The 23,133-nt window shown below is 47.3% G+C and overlaps 1 protein-coding gene across 1 annotated transcript; it reads right to left on the bottom strand.

The window, feature by feature from the left end:
• Positions 1-11,922: 11,922 nt before the first annotated feature.
• Positions 11,923-21,554, bottom strand: ZBTB2 (zinc finger and BTB domain containing 2). The gene is given in 4 exon segments (XM_086625159.1): positions 11,923-14,305; positions 14,308-15,296; positions 17,292-17,475; positions 21,522-21,554. Coding segments are annotated over 3 exon segments (1,533 nt in total). The 5' UTR covers positions 17,465-17,475; positions 21,522-21,554; the 3' UTR covers positions 11,923-13,934.
• Positions 21,555-23,133: the final 1,579 nt, after the last annotated feature.

Raw genomic sequence — 23,133 nt, 5'->3', positions numbered from 1 at the left:
TGACCACCGACTCAAGGACCACCTACCCTAAAAACACCCCAGACCCAAAAGAAAGAGGTGGAGGAAGAGAACTGAGCATGTGAAGTAATTTACATGTAAAGCAAGAGAAAATTAACTAATTGTTTCAGAATATGTAAATGTGTTTGAATATGCACGATTGTAGGGTATAACTAATTTTCTGTCCAGAAGCCGAGTGTGCACACTAGGGGGAGAAATCCCCCGTGCATCCAGCACTGAAATAAAGAATGCTGCTTTCTAAAACTCCAAAACGAGTCTTGGAAAGTTCAATTTCCTTTTCAGTTATCAGTTGACTTTGAAAGGAAAGTGCAAATTCAGTTTTAGGTTGCTAGGTGTATTCTGTGCAGCCTGAATCAAGCCAGGAAACGATAAGGCAACAGCAGAATTAAGGCCCAGACCCGCAGCGGGTGCTCGCTCGGCTCCTGCTCAGGTGCTGGCCTAAGGCACAGCTCCTGCGCAGGGCAGATGCCTGCGGGGAACAGCATCATTTGGCTGCAGAAAGAGCAATGTATGCTGAGTAGAGGCCAGAAAGAGAGAAGGTCTGCTGTTTCTGCAGCCTTCAAAAAGTAACTGTCAGTTTCTCACAAGCCTGAAAGTCTTCAGAATTAACTGCAGCAAGCCACAGGAAAGGTGTAGACTAAACTTCCAAGCTAGAAAGCAGGAATATGCCAGCTTATTCCAGAAAGCTTTCAGAAGCGGATCCACCAGCAGCTAGGCTGCTGAGGCTCTCCTGCTTCCTGGGGTGTTAGAGAAGACATCTGCAGTGTTATAGAGGAGGAAGAATGAGCACCCTCATCTTCGGCCAGACAACTCTTCTGCTTATAAGTGTGTGGGTTACTGACTTTGTGAGTTAATCAATGTGTAAATTGTTGAAGCAACAATTTAGAGATTTGACAATCTAGACTAGTCAAGGATTGAGCCCCTGTTTGATGTTTACCTAATGAGCTCATGAAATAATCATAGAATCATAGAATATCTCAAGTTTGAAGGGATCTATAAGGATCCAAAAATGATTGATTCACAGTGTATGTTCCTCTGTGAGTTTGAGAGACCCAAAAATCCTGTGACATTTCATTGGCGTCAGAAGTTGGATCTCTCTCTGACGTGTGTTGGCTGGCACAAGCTACTTCACCATGCCAATTCCAATTTATTATGTATGAGTCTAGAGAGTACATGTCTGTGTGTCAAGATGATGAACAAAAAATGAAATAGTGAGTGGCAACAAAACCAGCATCCCACTGTAATAAATACTACACACCAGCCTTACAGCCTGCCATGGCAGCCAGTGTGCAGACTGCCTTGCTGAAAACCCCTGGTTCAGCTGAATTGGAAGAAGCAACTCCCATAGTCCCAGTTGCCAGACGACCCGCTCCCGCAGAGCCAAATTGCTGGGCAGTTATGCATGAGCAAGGACACTTCTGCCCCAAAGGAAAGGGAGCGATGGCAGCATTGAAATCATTAGCCTTAGCCAGCGTTAGGTGGTAATATCTTCCAAGAGATCTTTCAGCATATGTTAGAAGATATACCAATATATACCACAAATGATAAAAACCAGAGGAGAACCCTGGCTAAAGTAAATGTAATGGAAAATAGCCAGCCTGTCTGCAAAAAGGAGAAAGTAAAACGGGGAAATAGAGGAATATTCAGAGTCACAACTGCGTGTAAGTGGTTACGGAAAACATCTTTAGACAAAGAGTACTTTCCAAGTCAGTTAAATGGGCTGACACCACCTTTTTACAGCAATTGGCTGAGTTTGTCTCATCGACTTCATGATAGTCCTCTGGGATCCATACCCAGGGATGGCAGTGACATGTTATGACTTAAGGAAGTAATGACTAAGGCAGAGGATTTAAGGAGTGTGAGCTTTGGGATACCTACAACTATCAGCACTGACCCTAGACCACGAATATGCAGGAAATCAAGGTCGGAGCTTGATCCCGGTGGCAGTCAGATCACTGCTACTTGCCCTGCTGAAGATTCAAGTACCGAGGTGATGGTGGCAGGTAACGACCAGACCACTGCTTTAAGATATTCCTCATCGACACAGGAGCCCCAGTGTAGATGGTAGATAAGGGCACTTAACCAAGGATGGCCTCCACTTAGCCAAAAATCAGCTTCAATTGTAGGTATCCATGGGCAAGTCACTACCTACCCACTGGCCAGAACTAAGTTAATGCTGTCTAATGGAGCAGCAGTCCACCTGACTTTACTTTTAGGTCCTCATGATAGGTGCCTTTTAGGTGAGGATTTACTGAAGGATCAGTCGTGGGTGGCCCCATGGGGAAAACAGTAAACAAGGACAACCTCTCCCTTTACCACATATCAGTTTGCCTCATATGAATGCACCCCTGATAGCCTGTCACAAACAGATGCCGCCTTAGCCCATAGCAAGCCAGTCAGCACTCCACATTGCATCCACAGCACTCCTGATGCCATCCATCCTCTTACTGAACTGACAAAAGGTGAAAGAACAGGGAATTTTTGACAAGTCTCCTCCCCCTACGAGTCTCCTGCATGGCCTCGAAAGAAGCCTAACAGCAAGTGGCTACCAACAGCAGATTATGGAGGCCTAACCATTGCTGCCAAACCACTCACTGCAGCTGTTCCCAGTACAGCTGACATAGTCAATCTTGTTAACAATGGATGGCAACTATCGATGTGAAAGATACATTTTTTTATGATCCCAGCACTGGAGGCAGATAGGATGAAGTTTGCTTTCATCTGGCAGGGACTCCAGTATACATTTATTCACCTATCACAAGGCTTAAACCATAGTCCCACTATAAGTGTAGCTCATGCAACTGGCTAAAGAGCTGGAAATGTTAAAATTTCCACAACGGGTCACTGGGGACAGCACATTGGTAATGTTTTCAGAGGTTGCCACTCTGCAAAACCTCTAAACAGGCTACAGACACTTGCTACGACATACCCATGGTCAACTGGGGTAGAGATATCAGAAGAACAGAAACAAGGGCCCAGTCATGAATTCGTCTTTTGGGGAGTCAGATGGATAGGTGGGATTAAAAACAGCCCAGCACAGATGAGATACTACAAGAAATCCAATGGTTACCCCTGCCCCAGAATAAGAAAGGAGTTATATGCCATGCTAGTAATACAAAATGTTGTATAATATATGATGAGCATGGAAAGTACCTAAAGCTTATGTGATCTGGGACATTGAATAGTGAATAGCTTGGTTTAATGATTTCTTACCAGCTTTCTTACCAACCAGAGACCGTGACTGGATGTGAGACCACAGAACAAAAGAGAGGTGAAATTGATTAATTTTGGGACAGTTGAAGCCAGTCTCGTGGATAGGAACAAGGCCAAGTCGATAGGAACAAGGCCAATTGAGCAAAGTGCACGGTGAAGATTACGAGCCTTCCTCCCACAGACCCCAATAGACGACCACCAGATGGCAGTGCGCATGTGATGAGGGGAGGATCAGATGATAATGAGTTCCTGGAATTAATCTCCATAAGCAACACCTATTCTTAGAATTAATTGTAATAATCCAGCCTATACTAATGATTATGTATGATTATGCGTGATAAATAATTGCCTGTTTCATGGCACGGTGTGCAAGCTCGTGGTGGAGAAATCCCCCTTGCACCTGGCGCCGCAATAAACATACCTGCTTTATAACTCTCCAGGAGTTGTAGAGTCTGTTTCCACGCGTCACTAGGGACTTTAGGATATCGGAGGGCACATACTCCAGGTTTTAGTATAATAGCCTGATCACTCCATAACTTACTAAAGAAAAATGCAATCTGGTCATGAATCCCACAACATAACAAGGCCCCTGGAGCTGTTAAAAAAACAACAACAACAACAACAAAAACACCAAAACCAAACAAACAAGCAAACAAACAAACATACATAAATGTGTATCAGTCACTGAGACTCATCTACCCTACGTGGCCCCTCTCACTACATGTCCAGGTGAGAGAGAAGGGATTTTGGTGGGAACTAGAGCAATAGGGGCTGTCTGGATAGACACAACACCCCATCACTTTGGGCGTGATGTGTTAATTTTGTGTAAGAATACAGTCATATATAACAATAAGGCTACTATTAAACAAGTATGAAAAGAAAACCTAATTTTCAATAGGAAACTAGAGATTATGTCTTTGCAGGAAGAGCGTGAAAATGGACAGCGCGGTCATCATGAGGGCAATTCACTTCCCCTCTAGTAAAGCTTTTTGAAAATCCAAAAAAGCATGAGTGTTTCTTTCCACAGTAAGCATGGAGCGCCTCACTCCCAAAGCTTTTTGCACTTCAGTGAAATCTGAATTAGAAAAGATTATAGGTATAGTCTCTCCCTAGACTATTTACTGCACTTGCTTAACTGAGACCTTCATTATCTCCATCTCTGAGAACTGCTTGGGAAAGTAAGATGGTCTTGAGAGAGTAAGTTGCCATTAACAAAGCTTTTTAAATTGTCTTCTTTCTGCCAGATGTGCTAAGCATTCCTGTGCCATTTGGAGAGATGCCAGTCTTAGAGAACAACTCTAAGAGCCAGGAGCTTTATCCACGAGGATTAATTCAAGGATGCTAACAGTTGCTCTTTTGAAGACTTCACCTTTTTGCCACAGTCACTAAAAAGCAATGCCTTTAATGCTCAGTATAGCTACATGTGTGCTCCACACAAAGGTCTGCACAACTGCCCCAAGATACTGGCAGATATGTCAACCCACTCTCCTCATGGGGGGTAGGGGGGGGGTCAGCAAGGACTCCTTCGCCTCCTTTTCCCCTTTCTTATGAGGAGACAAAGACAGAAACAGGGGCGTCTCCTGCACATGCTCTCAGGTGAAAGGGAAAACTGAAGCTGAAATTAGGGAAGAAAAGACAGAGAGAAGGGGAGGAAAGCACATTCTGTTTAGTGTTGCAATGCTTGAAATACTCGCTTGGTGTCATTCCAGCTGAACAGGCAGCATCCTGTGCCCACACCCTCCGCCAGTTCTTACACAGACTTTTTGCAGCCTCCCGCCTTGCTTCAGCAGGTCCTTTGCAGCCCCACTCCAGTGAGAGGCTCTTGCTCTGTTTCTCTCCCACTCCTAACGCTAATCCTAAACCTACACCCTGGTTGTGAGTTAAGCCTCATCCAAAACCTCCAGCCCTGGCACAGGTGAACAACGCTTTGGGAGAGCAGACTGTGGCCCCTCAGGCACATTTAGATGACTTGTGGGTTGCAGGTTTTCTGCATCAAAACTGTAGTCTAAGAGATCGCAGGGGTTGTAGCCTTCTTGACAGGGCCAGGGTGGCTGGCTGCAGTGTAAGCCTTTGCCACAAACACCCCTGTCAGCTGGAGAGGCAGCATCCTTTCTGGACTTAACTGTCTCTTCAGCAAGTGTTTGGCTGGCTCAGGTTATTCCCTGGAGCCTCTCTTGGGTTTCTGAGTAGCTGGAGCAACTCATCTGTGTAATATTAATGCATTTCTTACTGCAGGATGATACCAAGAAATGCACCCTCTTGATCCCATCAGACATTGAAGAATTTTGACACTCATCTGGTAGATTTTGAAGACAAACTGAGGGACTGCCCTCTTCTATAGTGCTTGCAAGCTGGTGCTTCTGCAAAGCCAAATGTCCACAATTCAGCACTGTCCACGAGACAGTTTAAAGCCTGGAGTGTTTTTCTTTTGCAAATGACCTCTCTCCCTTATGCTCAGTGGCAGACATCCATGCTAAGCGCCAGTGGTATTGTATCCCTATTTCTTGGTCCTCAGAGCCATGTTTAATTGTGTTCCTGGATAGCAATAGGAAATAAATGAGTTCATTGCTCATGTAAGAGTCACCACTGAGGTGTGGCACTGCATGTACTGCTACCAGCAGCTACATGCCAGAGCAAATAAATCCTCTTGGCAGCAGCTACTGCACTCGTTTTCTCCCACCAAGCAAAACCTCAGCTCCTGTAAGCACTCTGGAGGAGACCAGCAGCAGCGTGTGGCCAGACGCAGAGTAAACCATCACCTCACTCTCCTCCCTTGCAGAAGTATCGGAAGCAGGAAAAATGTTTTATACAACATTGCAACACTCGGTGACTTTCTCATGGGTCTAACAAGGACTTGTGCTGGTACACAAATACAGGTCTTGAGAACTTCTAATTTCTGTAGGACAACTTCTTTTTGGAGCAGAAAGCAACTCCTTTAGGAGCAAGAGGATCCATCTATCACAGTTTCTGAAGGGGAAAAAGCATCAATACAACCATCATCTCCAAATTTCTAATATGCTCTTCTCTTTAAGACACAGACATTTCTGACCCTCAAGCTAATGAAAACCGAAGGTGGTGCTCCTATTCTCTGGAGCAAGTATACTGCATTTGTTAGCACTTCCTCTTGCCCAGTTGGCAGAGGCAAGGGGAAAGCATCAGCCCTAAGAGGAGCACTGTCTTCAGAGTGTGGCTACCCCTAGGTTGGCAGAACAGAAGCCATGTGTTCTCACTTCTGTCTGTGAAGAGCCTTTTTCAAAGGCAGAAGCCCCTGTTTCCACTCTTGCTCTAAGATGGGAGCATGGTCCAACTGCATAGTGAAAACTGTTGTCATTGCAAGCTGCCCAAGTGACTTATTTGCCTTGCCAAGTTCTTGCAGAAAACTCTGCAGTGTGAAATACCTCAGTGTTACTTCTATGCCTTGTATATTCCCACTCTCATATGAGGAAACGGTCAACAGCACATAAAAAACCTCAAACCAAAACAAAAAACCAAACCCCACTCCAAAACAGGAAAGGTGGTGTCCTTGGAGGCACGGTCACGGTTTAGGTGGCTGTTTCCTGAGTAACTGCTTAGTTGTCTTTCATCCTCTCCCTGTTTAGTTCATGCTGCTGTTCCACCAGACACCAGCTCTCCGCTCCGCATGGCACAGCTCTGCACGCAGATCAAAGCTGATTCCAGCCGATTCCTTCGGCCCATTTTTGCTTCTGTTTCGCTTGCAGCAGACGGAGCTCAGGAAAGACTGGCGACATAGTGGCCCTTTGCTCTGAGACACACCTTTACCCTTGTGGGCTCCCCAGGGCAGCTATACTCTGGCCTCAAAATCACTCTGGCCTGTGGGAAAGATCATCTATTGCCCCAGTCAGTCCAGTTTTCAGTAAAATTGTGGTGTTACTAAACCAGCCAGAGCAGGGGAGTCTCCGTCGCCCTGCCGGCAGGCAGGACGCACCGTGTTAACTTGGTGTTACTTCGAGTGAACTCACACGCTTGGAGCTGAAATTCAGCGTGCAGGTCGCTGCTCTGTGACCACAACTATCGGTGCTTGACATTGTAGGGAGAAGGAACGTGTTCCTTACACAAGCCTCATATATGACAGGAAAGTGGTGCACAGCGATGCTTACATCCTTCAAGTCATGCTTGTGGTATGTTTTTTTTTTTAAATGCTGATTGTACTACAGCTTTACTGAAAGTAGGGGAGGAGAACTTTGAACTCTAATAAATGCAGCGAACAAGGGTGAAGTTTCTCCGAAGGTTCTTTTTTAGTTCTTGTACACAAATCAGGACTTTTCCTGGGTCTCTTTCCTTTATCGGTATTGCCAAAGATGTCTCATATATGCCTCAAAATGAGATTTAAAAAAATTTCTGCATAAGAATGCAGTCACATCAAAGAATAAGATTGCCGTTGAACAATTATGACTCAGTATTCTGTGTGCATGTCTATGTGTGGAGGCTTGTGTGCCAGCAGCTGGAGTGGTGGCAGTTTGGTGATGGGTAATCACTTTCCTTTCATCAACAGTGCATGCAAATCAAATGCTTTAAGTGACTATTTCTTTACATGACCTCCAAGTACTATGCTGAGGTGGAAGAAACTGACCCAGTGTGTGTGCGTGTAGCCCTCCCCGTTTTCAAGACTTTACCCTTTTGTGGAGCAGTCAGGAAAGACCTGCATGCGTTGGGATAACAAGCTCACACTGATGGTTTAACACCAGCACACAGAGGCTGTGACCAGTGTCAGTGTTCAGGGCTCCCCAAAAGGGTGGATGTGTCCTCATCCAGGGCTGCACTTGAAGGGACTGACAAACTATGCCACCATGAAATCGACCCAATTTGGATTCAACGTCTTTTGAAGGGAAATGGGCTTGGTCAATCCTGAATGGCAGATGTGACAGTATGATATATATATATATATATATATATAAATATAACATATAATTTAATAATATTTAAAATTAGATATTTTATTGTCAGTGAAGATGCAAAAAGGTCCTCCCTTTTGTACTTGCCGCTACAAGCCTCGGGAGGCTTTGCGCTTCTGAGTGCTCTGCAGCCCCTGTGCAAAGGTCTTCACTCTCCGGGGCAAGCCTGCTGCAAGACAGGGCTGCGAGAGTCCCTTCTGCACCCTTTAGCTTCCCAGTGCAGCCCCTCGCTGGAGGAATACTGCTGTTTGGGGTGGGCACTGCCTGCCCCTGTGGAGGGAGGGCTGCCGGACAGCCAGCCAGGGCGCCCGGGTGGCTACACTGGTGCGACTGCACCATCTAGTGCTGCCTTCTGCAACTCACCGCCTGCCTGTCAGCCAAAAGGAGCCTCAACTGGTTTCTCACAAGTCGACATGGATTGCACCTCCAAGGCACGTAGAACCATACTTCCTGGTTCACAACACCCCAAAAGCATGAGAAGTTGCTGTGGCAAAGGCAGCAGCTACTTCTAGCTGCTCTCTTCCCTGTTAGGCGAGCTTTCATCCAGCCTGGAGAGCCATTAGAGAGGAAAAAGCACGACAGCACAAGCTTGCATCCCTGATGAACATGCACAAAATGCACGTGAAACACTAAGCTGCTTCAGTTGGCTTTGAAGGGAAAATGCAGATTCAGTTCTAGGTTGCTAGATGTATTCCATGCCAGTCTGAATCGTCAGGAAATGATAACGCAACAGCAGCATTAAGGCCCAGACCCGCAGCGGGTGCTCGCTCGGCGCCTGCTCAGGTGCTGCCCTTTGGCACGAGGGCTAACACAGTGGCAGTGCAAGCAGTGGCAGCAGTTACTGACAGCTGTGCAACGACCATGCTGAACTCTGCATCTTGGCACACGTGATCTGTTCTAAAGCAAGGATGCGCAGACAGCATGGCAGCAAGGCTGTACTGCAGAGGAAGTGTGTTTTATGGTTTTGGCTGAATTTCATTAAAATATATCCTTTTTAATGGCAGGCTGGATAGAAGCCCATATTTAAGGACAGTGAGTTTCTCTTAACTTCTAGAGATGATCGTGCATCTGGCAAATACACATTGAGGTGTGACGCAAAAGACTGCTGCTTCTTTCTGCATTTTGTTCTGGTTTTGGTATGAGTGGGATTTCGTTATCCAGTGACAACAACAGGCATTTTTAGAAACAAAAAATGAAAAAAAAAAAACCCAAGAAATGGATACATAGTGCCTCAGGTAGAAAAACAGCTGGGCTTTTTAAACCGATAGCCTTTATCACCACTGGTAGTGCATCACTTAGGTTTCATTACAAAGGTATGCCGCTGTAACTAACTGTCATATTTGCAGTGTTGAAGTAGGAATGTTAAATGAAATTTATTTTAAGTAGCCTAAAAATACTCCTAATGATTCAGTAGCTATGAAGCATCTTGCCACATGGAAACATTTGTTGACTTTCAGGACACAATAAATAAGAGTCAATGACAGATCTCCAAAATGAACTCTCCCTCAGTTGTGTTTACTTTTTAAGATTAAAAGGTGTGGAAATACAATCAAGGAAAAATACTTCAACTCAGTTAAGAATGAATCAATTTGGTCTTCAATTGCTTCGGCCTAAGATAACTAAAGAACTCTATTACTCTCCAAAAAGGCAAAGGCAAAGTACTTCAAAAAGGCAATCCTGCTGTTAAACAGATTGGGAAAAACCATTGCAAGGGATTGTGATGCTATAGGGCACCTCAGAGCCTGCTCTTGTCTGACCAGGTTTCCTTTAATTCATGTAAAAAGTTTTTGTAACGTCAAACATATTATTTAAAGTGAACAAAGAAATCTGCTCTTTTTTTTCATTATGACTGACTTACCTTTTGTGACTGAAGTCATTATTTTATGGGATTTGGAGCTGAAGAGCCAGAAAGCAGATTTTCTAAACATCAAGGCAGCAACTTCAGGCCTGCAGTGTAAACAGGAGCACGGTTTAAACTATTCGTCCCCATCCCTGGATGTGTTTAAGAAAAGGGTGGATGAACTACTTAGGGATATAGTTTAATGGGAGATTAGGGACCGTTGGACTGGATGATCTCTAAGGTCTTTTCCAACCTAGAAAATCTATGAAATCTATGAAATGTTTGTAACACTAGTCTAATCTTCTAATAACTTCTCCCCCAGAAGCAGCAGAATGATTATCAGGCTGGTGACCAAGACATTTGATACAAAGTTGACAAAAAATATTCATTGATTGCAGAGGACTGCGATCTTCACTTTCAGAAGTGATAATCATCTGTTCTTTCTATTGAGCAGGTAAGATTTGGTGTTTGGTACTTCTGAAGTCAAGGCAGAGGGGTCTTGTCAAGTGACTTGCCTGGGAAATTAACTACGAAGTCACTCCTTCAGAAATATTCTGGGAGTGAAGGTCCAGCCCACAGCCTTGATTGACGGCAGATTTTCAGTGATTATTCAGTAGTTCCCGCAAAGCTTTTCTCTTTCATTTGGTAGCAAATTCACAACTTCAGCAGGTGAGCAGACTGAATGAGTAATGAGCAACTCGGTCAAGAATTTCAGTCAAAAGTTTAAAGATAAAGTCTGAAGTTATCTCTGACTGTAATAATAATTCAGATGGGATTTAACAGAGCAGCTTGAAAAAAAACCAACAAACTATAGTTGTGCTGTAATTACCCATATTCTTGATGCAGCTCTTAATAACCAGAATATACTGTTGCTAATTCATTGCAGAGGAACAAAACTGCTCAAGCAGTGAGAGGCAATGACTTAAACATCACTATAGAGCATCAGACAAAAAAGGGTATTTAAAATAAACCATTATGATAGCTGAACACGTATAAAAATAATCTCTTTATTGTGATTTTTTTTCTCTTTACCTGACAGTGTTATTTCTTAAGAATAAATATTAACAGATGAAAGCATCTCTGCTGAGCCTGCAATTTCACGTTTCTTGCAGCAGCAGTGCTATCACAACCAACTTCTTCCCCAGCTGCTTGTTTCCGGCCCTACACTGCCCCTCCTTTCCGGGCAGTACACTGGTTCTCCAGGGCACACTGCCCACCAGCTGAGGGACCTGCCCAAGTGGGAGTCACCACTTCCCAGCTTCTTCACCTGGGATGTTGCCAGCAGCAACACTGGCTTCAGTAAGCCTCCTCCCTGCTCCTTAATGGCCTTGCACAATCCATGAGTTGTTTGAAGCCCTATGCAGAGCTAAAATAGGGAACAGATTTGACAGAAAAATAGCATTTTAAAAGACTGGTTGTTTTTCAATTGTATCACATTGAGCACATTCAACATGTAACTGAGCAAACGTTCTCCAAAGAGCAGAGAAGGAGAGGTGAGAGCAGGAAGACGGTAAGGACCTGGGGCTGCTGAATGTCTCACAAAAAATGGTGTGGCCACATGTACCCTTCTGATACAACCAGCCACCAGCTCAGAGTTGAGCTAAACTGTTGTACTCTGCAATGGAGCAGAGCTGGAGGTCTGGAAAAAAAGAGCATCTGACTAAGCAGTAACTAGTAGCTGAGGTGGCAGCACCTTTAGCAGCTGTAGTCATTTTGGAAATGTACTTGTGACTATCCCCTAAACCACAGCTACCTCAAAAGCCAACCTTACGCTGAATTAGGAAAGATGTATTCTTTTTTTTTCCCTGTTCAAAGAGCATTTCAGACTAAGCAAGATGAAATAAAAAACACATTTAAAGAAATGACATTGGTAAATGAATATCCTAAAAGTTTTAAAATGGGCAACACTAAAATAATTCTGTAAGATGTTACTTTTTTTTTAACCTCAAAAACACTTTTATACTTAGAAGTAAAATCAATTGATTTTAGATCTATTACTCTAATATAAGAGAGATAACAAACTCAACACCACTTACAATAACCTTTACAATAATTGCCATGTTATAATGAACTGGAGAAAATGAATACGTAACGATCCTTTGTGCTAAGTCCACTGTTTTAAGCTTTAGTAACCTATTTGTTCATCTGTATGATGGAGGTCTGACACATGGAATACATTGCTTGGCTTTTAAAACGATTCAGTAAGAGCTCTTTCTGGAAGATGGAAAACGAAAACCTTTCACCTTCAACTCAGTAAAATCATATCCCATTTAATTCAGTTTTATTCAATGAAATGATGTATAAAAACTTACAAATCTGAGAACTTAACTATACACAAAAAGATGATATTCAGTTTAAACGTATATACAGAGAAGAGCTGTGGTTTGTGACTTGCCCTCTCCCGCCCCTCCCCCCAAAACACACACTGTCTCCATTCAGGATGGGGCACTTATTCTGTCCCTTTACGTCTTCTGTTGGCCCAGTAATTGCTCAGTGGGTTTCACTGCTGCTGTCAGTTTAGGTTTTTTAGGCTACCAGCAAAAAGTCTGGGCATCTATATAAAATAATAAGAATCAGCAACTTGATTTTTAACACAAAGATGCAGTGCTACCATCGGTAACTAAAACTACAGAATTCACCCTTTCAGTTTTTACAGACCTTGTCTTGGCTTTGAAAATAACAGGACTCTCAGAGCACGATTTGCCTGTCAGCACTACAGATTCACTTTAAAACAACCACCATCCCCTGTTGCTAGAGCGTCTCTGCACCACTTTTTCTTCCTCTTAATCCATGCTAGTTAGACCAAATGGAACCACAGACACTCCTTGCCGAGTAAGGCAATAAAGCTTTTCACCTTTCATCCGGAATGACTCAAACCTATGGCGAACAACACGTGCGTGTGCTGCACTAATGGTGGTGCAGTGCTTGCCCATACGTCACTTCTCTAGTTTCCTTTGTAGCTTGGGTGACACCACTTAACTATTAGCTTCTCTTCAACAGGCCAATAAAAATGCACACCGTTCAGAACGTTTTAAATTTGATTAAAAATAACCTGTGCAATGACTAGTTTTGTCAAATGACTAAAAGACTTCCCGGGCTGAATCTGAGAGTAGACGGCAGTTACTTAAAAAGGATGTGTGCATTTATTTACCTGTACCAAATATACACACAAACACTTTCTATATATAAATCTTTATACATATACAGTTTTTTATATATATATATAAAGATTGCCATCACATTATTATTACAGCTACTTCAGTCAAATTTTGACTAAGTAACTACTTCGCTTGACTCAATGATGCTATCCGAAACAGATACCCAAAGGCATACTTGAAAGAACACATAAGGCTAAAAGAAACCCGACACCCTCAGCTCTTTCTAACTCAATGAACAGGGATTTTTGCATTCATTGAGCAAATTCTGAGGGTTTTAAGTTATAACCTTAATCAACTTGCATGTGGACTCCTAAAAAGCATGGTGTTTAATTTGCCAGATCTTCTCAAAATGCCTTTTACCAGGGAAACTAATATATATATAGATATATATATTTTCTTTGCTTACCAAACTGATACTCTGTTTCTCAGTACACTCATCATTGTATCTAAATACACTTTTAAGCAATCTAAATTTTGTTTAAAATCTATTAAATTTGGATTAACTAATACTATCAACATAGCTAGCTGGATTATTTTTTTCACACGTTCCTTTGTATTAAAATCAATTATGTTGTGGTTTGATGCAAGAGCTTTTTGTTTGTTTTGGTGGGAGAGGCAAAGTCCAATTTCCTAATGTGCCAGTACAGTTCTGGTGGCTGAAGACAAAGGGTGGGAAAGAGGCTGGTGGAAAAGATGGCAGGGTAAGTGAGGTAAGAGGTGGGAGGAGGAAAAAAATTGATTTAATAAAAAAATGAGTAAAGAAACTTTAAAAAATTGATATAGTTTTCACATTCAGTCTAACAACACTGCTTCCTGCTCCTTTTTGATGGAGGCTAACACTGCGTTATCAGTCTCTGTGGCTTCTGCATCCCCACCACCTAGCAGAATGGAGCGATCTTCTTCTAGTGTAAAGACAGAGTTTTGATTTTGGCACGAATGTTTGACTACTTCATTGGGAGTTGAAAATGTTTTGTCACACAAGTTACATTTGTAGGGCTTGTTGGTCTGTACTAGCATGTTGTCCATTTGACTGCCTTCCTCAAAAGTACAGAGTTCCAGAGTCTGTTTGTCCACCATCGTGTACGTGTCCATGCTCTGGTTTAGGCACACGTGTCTGGCAGCCTGGTTAGCCCTACAAAAGCTTTTGTCACAAGTGCTGCATTGAAGGGCTTGCCCGTGTGTATGTACATGTGCTCCCTCCAGTGGCTTTTCTGAATAAATTTGCGACCACAGATGGAACACTCGTATTTCCGTCTTTTGACTTCCCTCTCTTGATCTGCCTGCTCCAAGTTGTCTATGTCTGCAATATCGGAGGGGGGCGGCGTCTCTGACTGCTGCTGCCCATCAATTATTGGGGAGTCTGAGATCTGCTGCAGCTCGCTGTCACTAATCATCCCAGCTTCAGGCACTTCCACGGCATCTTTATCAGCTGTGTTGTTACAGAGAGACAAAGAAATATTACTTTCTCCCTGCTGGCTAGACGTGAAGGGAACGCCCGTGTGGATCTGCAGGTGCTCACGCAAACTGCTTCGCAAATTGAACCGGCGACCGCAGAGGTGGCAGGCATAGTATTTTGGGAAGCTGCCGTTCCTTTTCATAATGCTTGGCTTGACGTGTGCTATTGTGAGTGAGGCAGGCTGTTCATCTGAAGAAGATGCCTCCATGTTGGCCTCTTCTCCAGCAGGCGAATTATTACCAGCAGCAGATACCAATTCTGGAGACAAAGAAGATGGCAATGGGTCAGAAGAGGACATATTTGTCCGGGTCACTTGTGGCAGAGTGGTAGCTAACTGCGAGAGCTGTGAGCCTTCAGAAACCTGCTCCTGGTTCATCCGTGATGTCTGAGGCCTTGGTTCTCGCCCGAGTTTGTCAGTCGCTGATGTAACCTTAGTGGGATGTCTTATCTGGTGATCTGCTATCTGAATGCCATATAATGAAGATGCTAATGGAAAAACTTGATCCGGGTGAGAAAAAGTTCCCTGACTTGCAAGGCTGGCCTCTTGAATTAGTGGATATGCATGCAGAAACTTTATTCCCTGTTCTAGTCGAACTGGGTCAATGAGCTGCGGTGCCATCTTCCCAGTGTACATCAAATGCAAGAGATAACTGAAGATATCTGGCTGTATGTCAGTCGCTTTCAAACGGACGCATTCACTGAAAGGCGAAACAAAACGATCAATAAGAGATAAGAAAAATCTTTTTTTACCAGATCTAGGTTATTCAAGCATTGCTAAAAATCAGAGGCATCTACTTAAATTCAAAGGACAGACTCTGCAACAAACATAGAGAAACACTTTTAGCGTAAAAGAGCTAATCTTATTAGCCACTCGGAAGATGACTTTCTTCCCCTCAGGAAAGTAACTGGCTTGAAAGACAAAGCTGTCCCATAGCAATCTACACTTTTCTAAATTGCTGTTATGTTATAGATTTGTTGTCACATATTAATATATTTCATAAATTGCAAAGATATTGTTCCCCTTTTTTTGGTTGGATTCAAACTCATCTGCAGCTAAATTAAAACCTGCTAGCACTGGAGTCTAATCCACAATCCCTTAAACTTTTCTCATTACTTAGCCCTGAAAACACCTAAAATTCACCTGGCACTTGCCTGTTTGGCTTCTATGGCTTACTACTACTCACAGCTACAGTTCTGCCAATGTGTAGTATCACCTCGTCTCAACTGCATTACAATCCAGAAACCATGCAGGACAGGGTGTGAATCCCCTGAGGATCTGATGCAACAGGTGTAGCCTGGGCACCTCTAACCCGTGGAGGCCAGGCTCCTTAGAAAGCAAAGCAGAACAGTAGCTTCTTTCCTTGAATAGGGAGGAAGAAACGGTAGCACCAGCAGTACTCCTGGTCAGCCTAACAGTCCCTTGGTTAGAGTGCTGAAGAGAGCGAGACGCTTGGGCTATGATGCCCTCTTCAGCCTAACAGGACTGAAACCCACACCATCCTCCAGCTGAGAGCATGTCCTATGCATCAGCCTTGAGGATACCCTGGACTGAAATACCCACTGCTCCTGTGGTTGAAGCTGCATCTCTGTGCAGAAAGAGAGGCAAGGTTCACAGAAGAAGAAAGAAAATCAGGAACATCTTGGATAAGCCAGTTAGCTGACAGGAGAGGATCTGGGATTCTAAAAGTTTTTCGGAGTTATTTGTAGCTCTTGTATTAAACAAACATTAGATAGACAGAAATCCAGAAACGGACATGACTTCGCCCTGCGGTCTGAATGTTCTAACCACAGCAGGCTACCAAGCTGAGGAGGAAATTATAGCCAATTCTTCCATTTCTTGAAGTGCACCCTTCCTGAGCTCTCTCTCTGACTGCTTTTGAATTCTGATATATTAGTCAAAAGTAAACTTCGCAATGCTGTCTTCCAGAGGTGACTGTGCTCTTGATGGAGCATCAAGACGGATAAATCTGCCTGCAGTCCTGTCTCAGAAGTGCAAATGCACATCCTTGATGTTTACTTTTGGCTAAGAACTCTTAGCCAAAGAGTTAAGAGTTTCACTCACTTAACATAAACTTTTTGAGATAGTTCAAATAATTAGGAAAAAGAAAAGACAAAAAAAAAAATCTTTAAAACAGTCTTATGCTTTCGTTATCTTTTCAATGCCCTCCAAGTAAGGCTGCCCGCAAAAAAAAAAGAAAAAAAAAGGAAGAAACGCAAACCCCCTTGTTTTCCACCTCTATGTAGTACTTATTATTTAACTGACTTTGGCAAACTGTAAAAAAGAGTGAAACATATTAACCTCTTTTATAAGTCTATTTCTCAAAGTCTCCTAGCAAACAGCAATATTGGGTTGTATATAGTGTTATAGAAATGTCAAGAACAGTGCCAAGACAGAGGTGAGGATAGTGAGTGGGAGAAGGAAAGTGCAAGAGCGAAGACAGGATCCTTTAAATATTCAATTCTAGGAATTCTATGGTTTTTTAAGGATACAGAACTTATAACATTCGTGTTAATGAATCACAGTTTAACACATTTCAAAGTGAGATTCTAGTTTGCAGATAAGATTAGATTTCATATTCCTTATGTCATAGCAAGGAGAAAAAAAAAAACATTTTCAAGTTTCAAAATGCTGCTAGACATCCTTAGCTTAGCTAACTGAACAACATTTAAACAGTGAACCTTTTTATAGTTACCTGGTCTGATGAACAAACAACATCTTGAAGTAGTTGGAGAACGAAGCGAGGACCGATTTGTGTGCCTTGAAGTAGACATCACCAATGGCAACTGTGCAGTCACACAGGAAACCGAACTCTCTCTGAGCATTTAGTTGCTGCAGCAGAATAAGTCCATGGTTGGCCAAATCCATTTTTTTACACTCTGAAAAGCAAATGACTTCCATGTAAAACTTAACAGTGTATGTACAGATGCAACAGTAGATGTCTCTTAACAGACGTTTTCCTCTAATATCCATGTATCATGCTTTACTAACACCTCTTAATCCCAAGCCACTGTACAAACGATACCTTACACATAGGCAAGGATCTCTGATTCACGATGGACAATGCGATTCACAAAGGTGCAAGTGATTTGCGGAGGCTTAAAGAGCAAAGCTGGGCCAGGACTAAAGAGTTCTGAAAAAGCTGGGGGGGGAACTTGGACACAGGAACATGTACAGCGAAAGGAGAGGAAGAAATATTAGTAAGTAGCAAAACCATCTATTTGTAATGGGAAGAACGAAGTATTTTGGCTACCTCTCATCTGTTCAAGCAGGAAAAATAAATCTCCCTTCTGGTATCAGTCACCCTCACCCAAATGGGTGGGAGACACAAGGGCAGAACCCAATAAAAGACAAGTTAGATAACTTTTACATATAAGATATGTAGAGATACTGAAAATCCAGGTTAAAAGTATGTGTCCATCCAGCTGAATCCAAACCCAACATTAAAATAAGCAAGCATTTCTGGTGGTTATGCCCTTTCCTGGGAAATACCAGATACAGACCTGAGTCTTCCCAGGCTGAAACAATTCATTCATTCAAGGTACTGGCAAGCCTTCTGGACTGTCAGGACAGGAGGGGCCAACCTTTTCACTCAACAACAGTTTGTTTATTGAGATCAGCTACAACAGCATTTTCTAAGTAGCCTGTGTGCTGGAGTGCCTTACAGATTTTGCCTAGCAAATCAAGAAACCCAAGGGATGAGAGGTGCGATTCCGTCCATCGCTCGCCGTTGGTGCAAGGTGGGATAACTAACGGTGAAACGTGGCACCAACCTGAGCCCCGCTAAACCGGGGCTTCCGCAGCCTCTGCCTCCCCATCCCTGTACTTCCTTGCACCAGCTGCTGAAGGCTGCCCTCAAAGAACGACCTAAGAGCTATAAACTTTTTCTCAAGGATTTGGAGGCAGCCTGAGAAGCAAGAGTTGACAACTTTGGGAAAAAAATAGCCAGGGAAACACATTTGGCCAGTTGCATACAGCTGGATGGATGAATATATGGCTAGCAAGATCAACAAGTGGATGTAAGCTTAACCAAAACAAATAGAGCTCTGGGCAGAAAACCTGAAAGTATGAAGTAATGTAGGTGTCTATGTGGCCACGTAAAATGGCCAGAGAAGTCAACAAGATGTTATGCCCAGAACAGTGCAGATGCTCTATGAACAGAAAAGAAAGAGAAAGTGAAACCAGGAGAAGTGGATCAAAAGTGATAGGTTTATAAAAAGTCTCTGTTTTTTCCCCTCTAAATTTAATAGGAATTTACGCAAATTTTAGGTAAACTATAAATAGCTTGCTTCTTCTATACAGTAAGAGTGCAGCTTTTTGGGAAAGAGAACAAAAGTGTATTCCACACATGCCAAAATGTTTAGTCATTGGAGAAACAAGTATTTCTACTTGCTGGAGAGTGAAGAATGCCCATAGCCAGGCTGACCAAAGGCATTTCTTTGCATTCACATGAGATCAGAACTTGTTTGAGTCAGGGGTGTACGGGCAAAGAAAGAAACACAATTTAATATCCAGTCGATTATTTTCTTACAGTTAATAAGAGGAAAAAAAAAAAGGTTCTAACTCTCTTCAGGTCCACCCTCTCCTCCCTAAATTACTGTTTGGATAATTATGTTTGCACAAACAATATGCTAAAATCCTCTCCCTCTCTCCAAAAGAGAGAATACTGGCTGCCAGCAGTAACAAAAATCATGTTCATCTTTATTAATCCTGCAAGATGCTCCATGCAGGTAGACTTTGTGATGTTACGGAAACATGCTAGTGGTTTTTTTTTTTCTTTTATGGCTTTAATTTAATTATTCTGTGCGCTATATTTTCTAATTCATCAGTGTTGACTCTGTTTTGTACTTGGACAGCAAAGCTTGTCAGGTGGAGCAAACCATAGGTGTGAGGGAACTCCAGGCCAGAACGGCATCCTTTCGTGTTATCATCATCCTGAACTTGTTTAGCTTCTAGTTTCACCCTTATCCAAACAGCGGTCACTGTGGCAGTTGAAGCTCTTCGCCTTCACCAGAGACCTGAATCAATCTTTGCGCATGACACGGTGTTTGCACACGTGTGCACCACTATGTTTTTGTGTAAGTTTACAAGATATTTAAAGGCTCTGAACGGAAAGCACTAGAAGAATTACGCTTCGAGGAAATCATACGGCAGAGGAAAAGAGCACGGGAAGTGCTTTGTCTCTTTTATAGCTCGTGCAGTACGCTGTGGGTACGCGCACGTCCAGGCGTTTTACCCTTAGCTAAATAAAACGCTGTGATGAACACCAGCAAGACCGCGTTTTAGCGCCGACTGATCCAGCGGCCGTGTGAAGCACTTCCCGCGCCCCGACAGCCCGCCGGGACAGCCCTGCCATTGCGCGGCCGGCAGGCTGGCCCGGCGCGGCATTACCACAGCTTTTGACATCATTACCCGATTTGCTCAGCGGCGGGTGAAAAACCACGCGAGGCCGGGTCCTTTCGGAAAACGTACGTTTATTTCAGAGACCCGAACGGCAAAGCCGGCTGGCACGAGTCAAGGATGAGGCCAAGAAAGAGCCGGTACCGCACCACGCGGGAGGAGACAGAGGCCGAGAAGGAAAACGCCGGGAGCGATGAGGAGCGGAGCGGAGCGCTCGTTCGGGCAGGGGCAGCCGGCTGTGCGGGCCGGAAACAGCTGCTCGGCCCCGCTCAAGCACAGCCCGGCGCTTCCCGGTCCGTCCGCACGCGCCGCAGCGGACACCGAGACTCCCAACGAGCCCTCGGCGCTCCTTCCGCGTCAGCGGCGGAGGGCACCGGCACCGGCCGCCCGCACGCGCGCCCCACCGCCTGGCAGTCCTCGCGCCTGCCGGAGACACGCACTGAGGCCCGGCCCCGCCCGCCACAACGGGACCGCGCGCGCGCGCCGGCAGCGGGGGGAAGGAGGGAGGGGAGGGAAGGAAAGGGCGCGCGCCGCCCGATCGCTCCCGCCGCCTGCCGGCGCCGTAGCGCGCGGCGGGGTTCCGCTCGCGGCGGCGGGGCGTGGCCTGCCGCCCGCCCTCTCCCCCGCTCCCCTCCTCCCCGGAGTCACGCTCGGCCTCTGTGGCACAGGTGGCGGCGCCCTCCCATTGGCCGCCGGGGCGGAAGGCCGGGTAGCCGCGCGCCGCTCTCACTGGCTGCGCCCCGCCCCTCCTCCCCCTCTCTCCGCCCGCCTCCCCCCCAGCCCCCCCCCCCCCGCGCACGCCACGCGCGCACGGACGGACGGAGACGGCGCGAGACGCAGCGCGAGCGGAGCCGCCAGGGCGCGCGAGACGGGAACCGCCGCTGCTGCCGCCGCCGCCAGGGCCGCCCAGCCTGCCGAGGAGAGACAGGCGGGGCCGCCCCCTCCCGCGCCGCGCGGCGCCCTCCTCCCCCGCCCTTCCCTGCGCCGGATGCCGCCGGAGGGGGGGGCCGCCCCGCTGCGGGCGGGCGGGAGGGCGGGCGCGCGGGCCCCAACCGGCCGAGCCGAGCTCGGCGCCGGGCGACACCGGCCCCCCCCCGCCCCCTCCCTCTCCCCCTCCGCCCCCTCCCTCCCCCGGCGCGGCCCACCCACCCCGGCGCGGCCTTCCCCTCCCCTCGGCGCGGGCCCATCCCCCCTCTTCCCCCCCGGGCTGTGTCCCGGATGGAGCCGCCCGGCCCGGCCCGGCCCGGCGGGGGTTTGTCAGGAGGCCAGGCAGCCCCAGCGGCGCCAGGCGCGGCCCTCCTCCTCGCCCCCTTCGGCCCGCCGCGGCGCGGCCGGACCCCGCGGCCGGGCGCCTCTCGCACACAATGAGGAGGTAGGGCCAAGCAGGCCCCGCCGCGCCCCCGCGGCCGCCCGCCCGCGGCCGCCGCCGCCGCTTTAGTCCGGGCCGCGACCGGTGCGGCGGGGCCGGGCGCACGTGCGGGCGGCGCCGGGATCCCCCGCGGGGCGCGGCGCGACCGGTGCTCACCTGGGGGGCGCGGGCCGCCGAGGCGCCTGGTGCCGCGCGGGCCGCCGCCGTCTCCGCGCCCAGCAGCAGCAGCAACAACGGAGTCAGCGCGGCGGCGGCGGCGGCGGCTTTTCCTGTCCGGTTACGTTAGGGTCACATGACCGAGAGCGGAGCACAGAGGCTGCAGCGAGGAGCCCCCGCCGGGGGGGGAGGGGAGGCGGCGAGCGCTGTGGCGGCAGCAGCAGCAGCAGCAGGAGCCACCCAGCCCCCGCCCGCCCCTCCCTCCCTCCCCGCCTGCCGCGCGCAGCGCGGGCCGCACCGGCGGGACCGGGAGCGGGACCGGCCCCGCCGCCGCCGCCCCCCTCCCGGGTGACCCCCGGCCGAAAACGCCCGGCCTCGGCGGAGCGGGGCGCCGGTCCTGCGGCGGGCGCGCTGCCCCTTTAAAACTCCCGGGGGGTGGGGGCCAGTGCAGCCCCTATCACCCGGCCCCGCTCGCCGCCGGGCGGGGGTAGCTCCGTCGCTGCCAGCACCCCTCTGCCGCCTGGGCTGTGGAATAACGGGCCCGGCTGAGCCGAGCCGTGCCGGGACGCTGCCGGTTTTCCGGCGGGTCCGGCTCGGGGCCGCGGTAGCGTGCGGGGACGGGACGGGGCGGCGCTGCGCTCCGCTCGCCGCCGCCTTCCCGGCGCCCTCCCGGCCTCACCGCGGCGGCAGAGGCGGCGCGACCGGTGCAGCCGAGGGCGCCCGGCCTCGGCACCGGATGGCTCCTGCCGGGTGGTGCTTGGCGACCGAACGAGGCTCGGGGCGGCGGGCGTGGGGTGTCCTCGGGTTCCCCCCGCTCTCCCGGGGAGAAGTGGCGGGCGCAGGTGCGTCCGTCCGCTTCCCGCCGAGTGACCGGGGACCCGAGGATGGGGGAACCGGCGGCTGTGGGAGCGGAGCGGGGGCTGGGACGCGGTGTCCCGGGGCACTCGGACAGGAACTTTTTGAGAGGGTATCCGCGTCTGCGTCCCCCTGGCTGCTCTCCAGGTGTCATTTATAGTAAGGTCTTCGGGCGGTGCTCTGGCGAGGGGAGGCTGCGAGGTCCGACCCTGTCGGCGTCGGGGTTTGCGAGGCCGGTCTTGGTGAAACTGTTGTGTGGTTGAACTGTCAGGTGGGAGGTTACAAGTTCGCTTGTCAAAAAGGGTGATTCAGAGTACGAACGCGGAGAGCTTGGGTTGGCTTTTTGTCTGTTTAGGCGAACAGGTTATTTGAACTGGGTATTTTTAACTCGGCTTTTTAAGGGCAGGGCATAGCAGTCCTCTGTAAAAATCAAATCTACCACTTTGCGCAAGTGCAGATTTGGTTGCAGTGGAGTACGGAGGGAAGGCGGCTGTAGTCAGGCCTCCTTTTATCCAAAGCTAAGGCGTGCTGTAGAATTCATGGGTGCTTATAAAGCTGCACAATTAAATACACCATCAGACATTGCGATACATGAAAAAAGTTGTCGGTCTTGCAAAAGTTAACAACTCAGAGTTGTTGTTGCGGAGCAGGGAGGCTGTCTTTGGTGAGAGGCTGGGAAGTCCCTGAACAAATGGAAGGGTGAGCCCTGCATCAGGCTCGAGAGTGATTTCTCTGAGGCAGAGAATTGGTCTGGGCA

Source organism: Tauraco erythrolophus, chromosome 2 (assembly GCF_009769465.1).
Source record: "Tauraco erythrolophus isolate bTauEry1 chromosome 2, bTauEry1.pri, whole genome shotgun sequence".
NCBI lineage: Eukaryota > Metazoa > Chordata > Aves > Musophagiformes > Musophagidae > Tauraco > Tauraco erythrolophus.
This window is presented reverse-complemented; position numbering and strand designations above follow the sequence as displayed.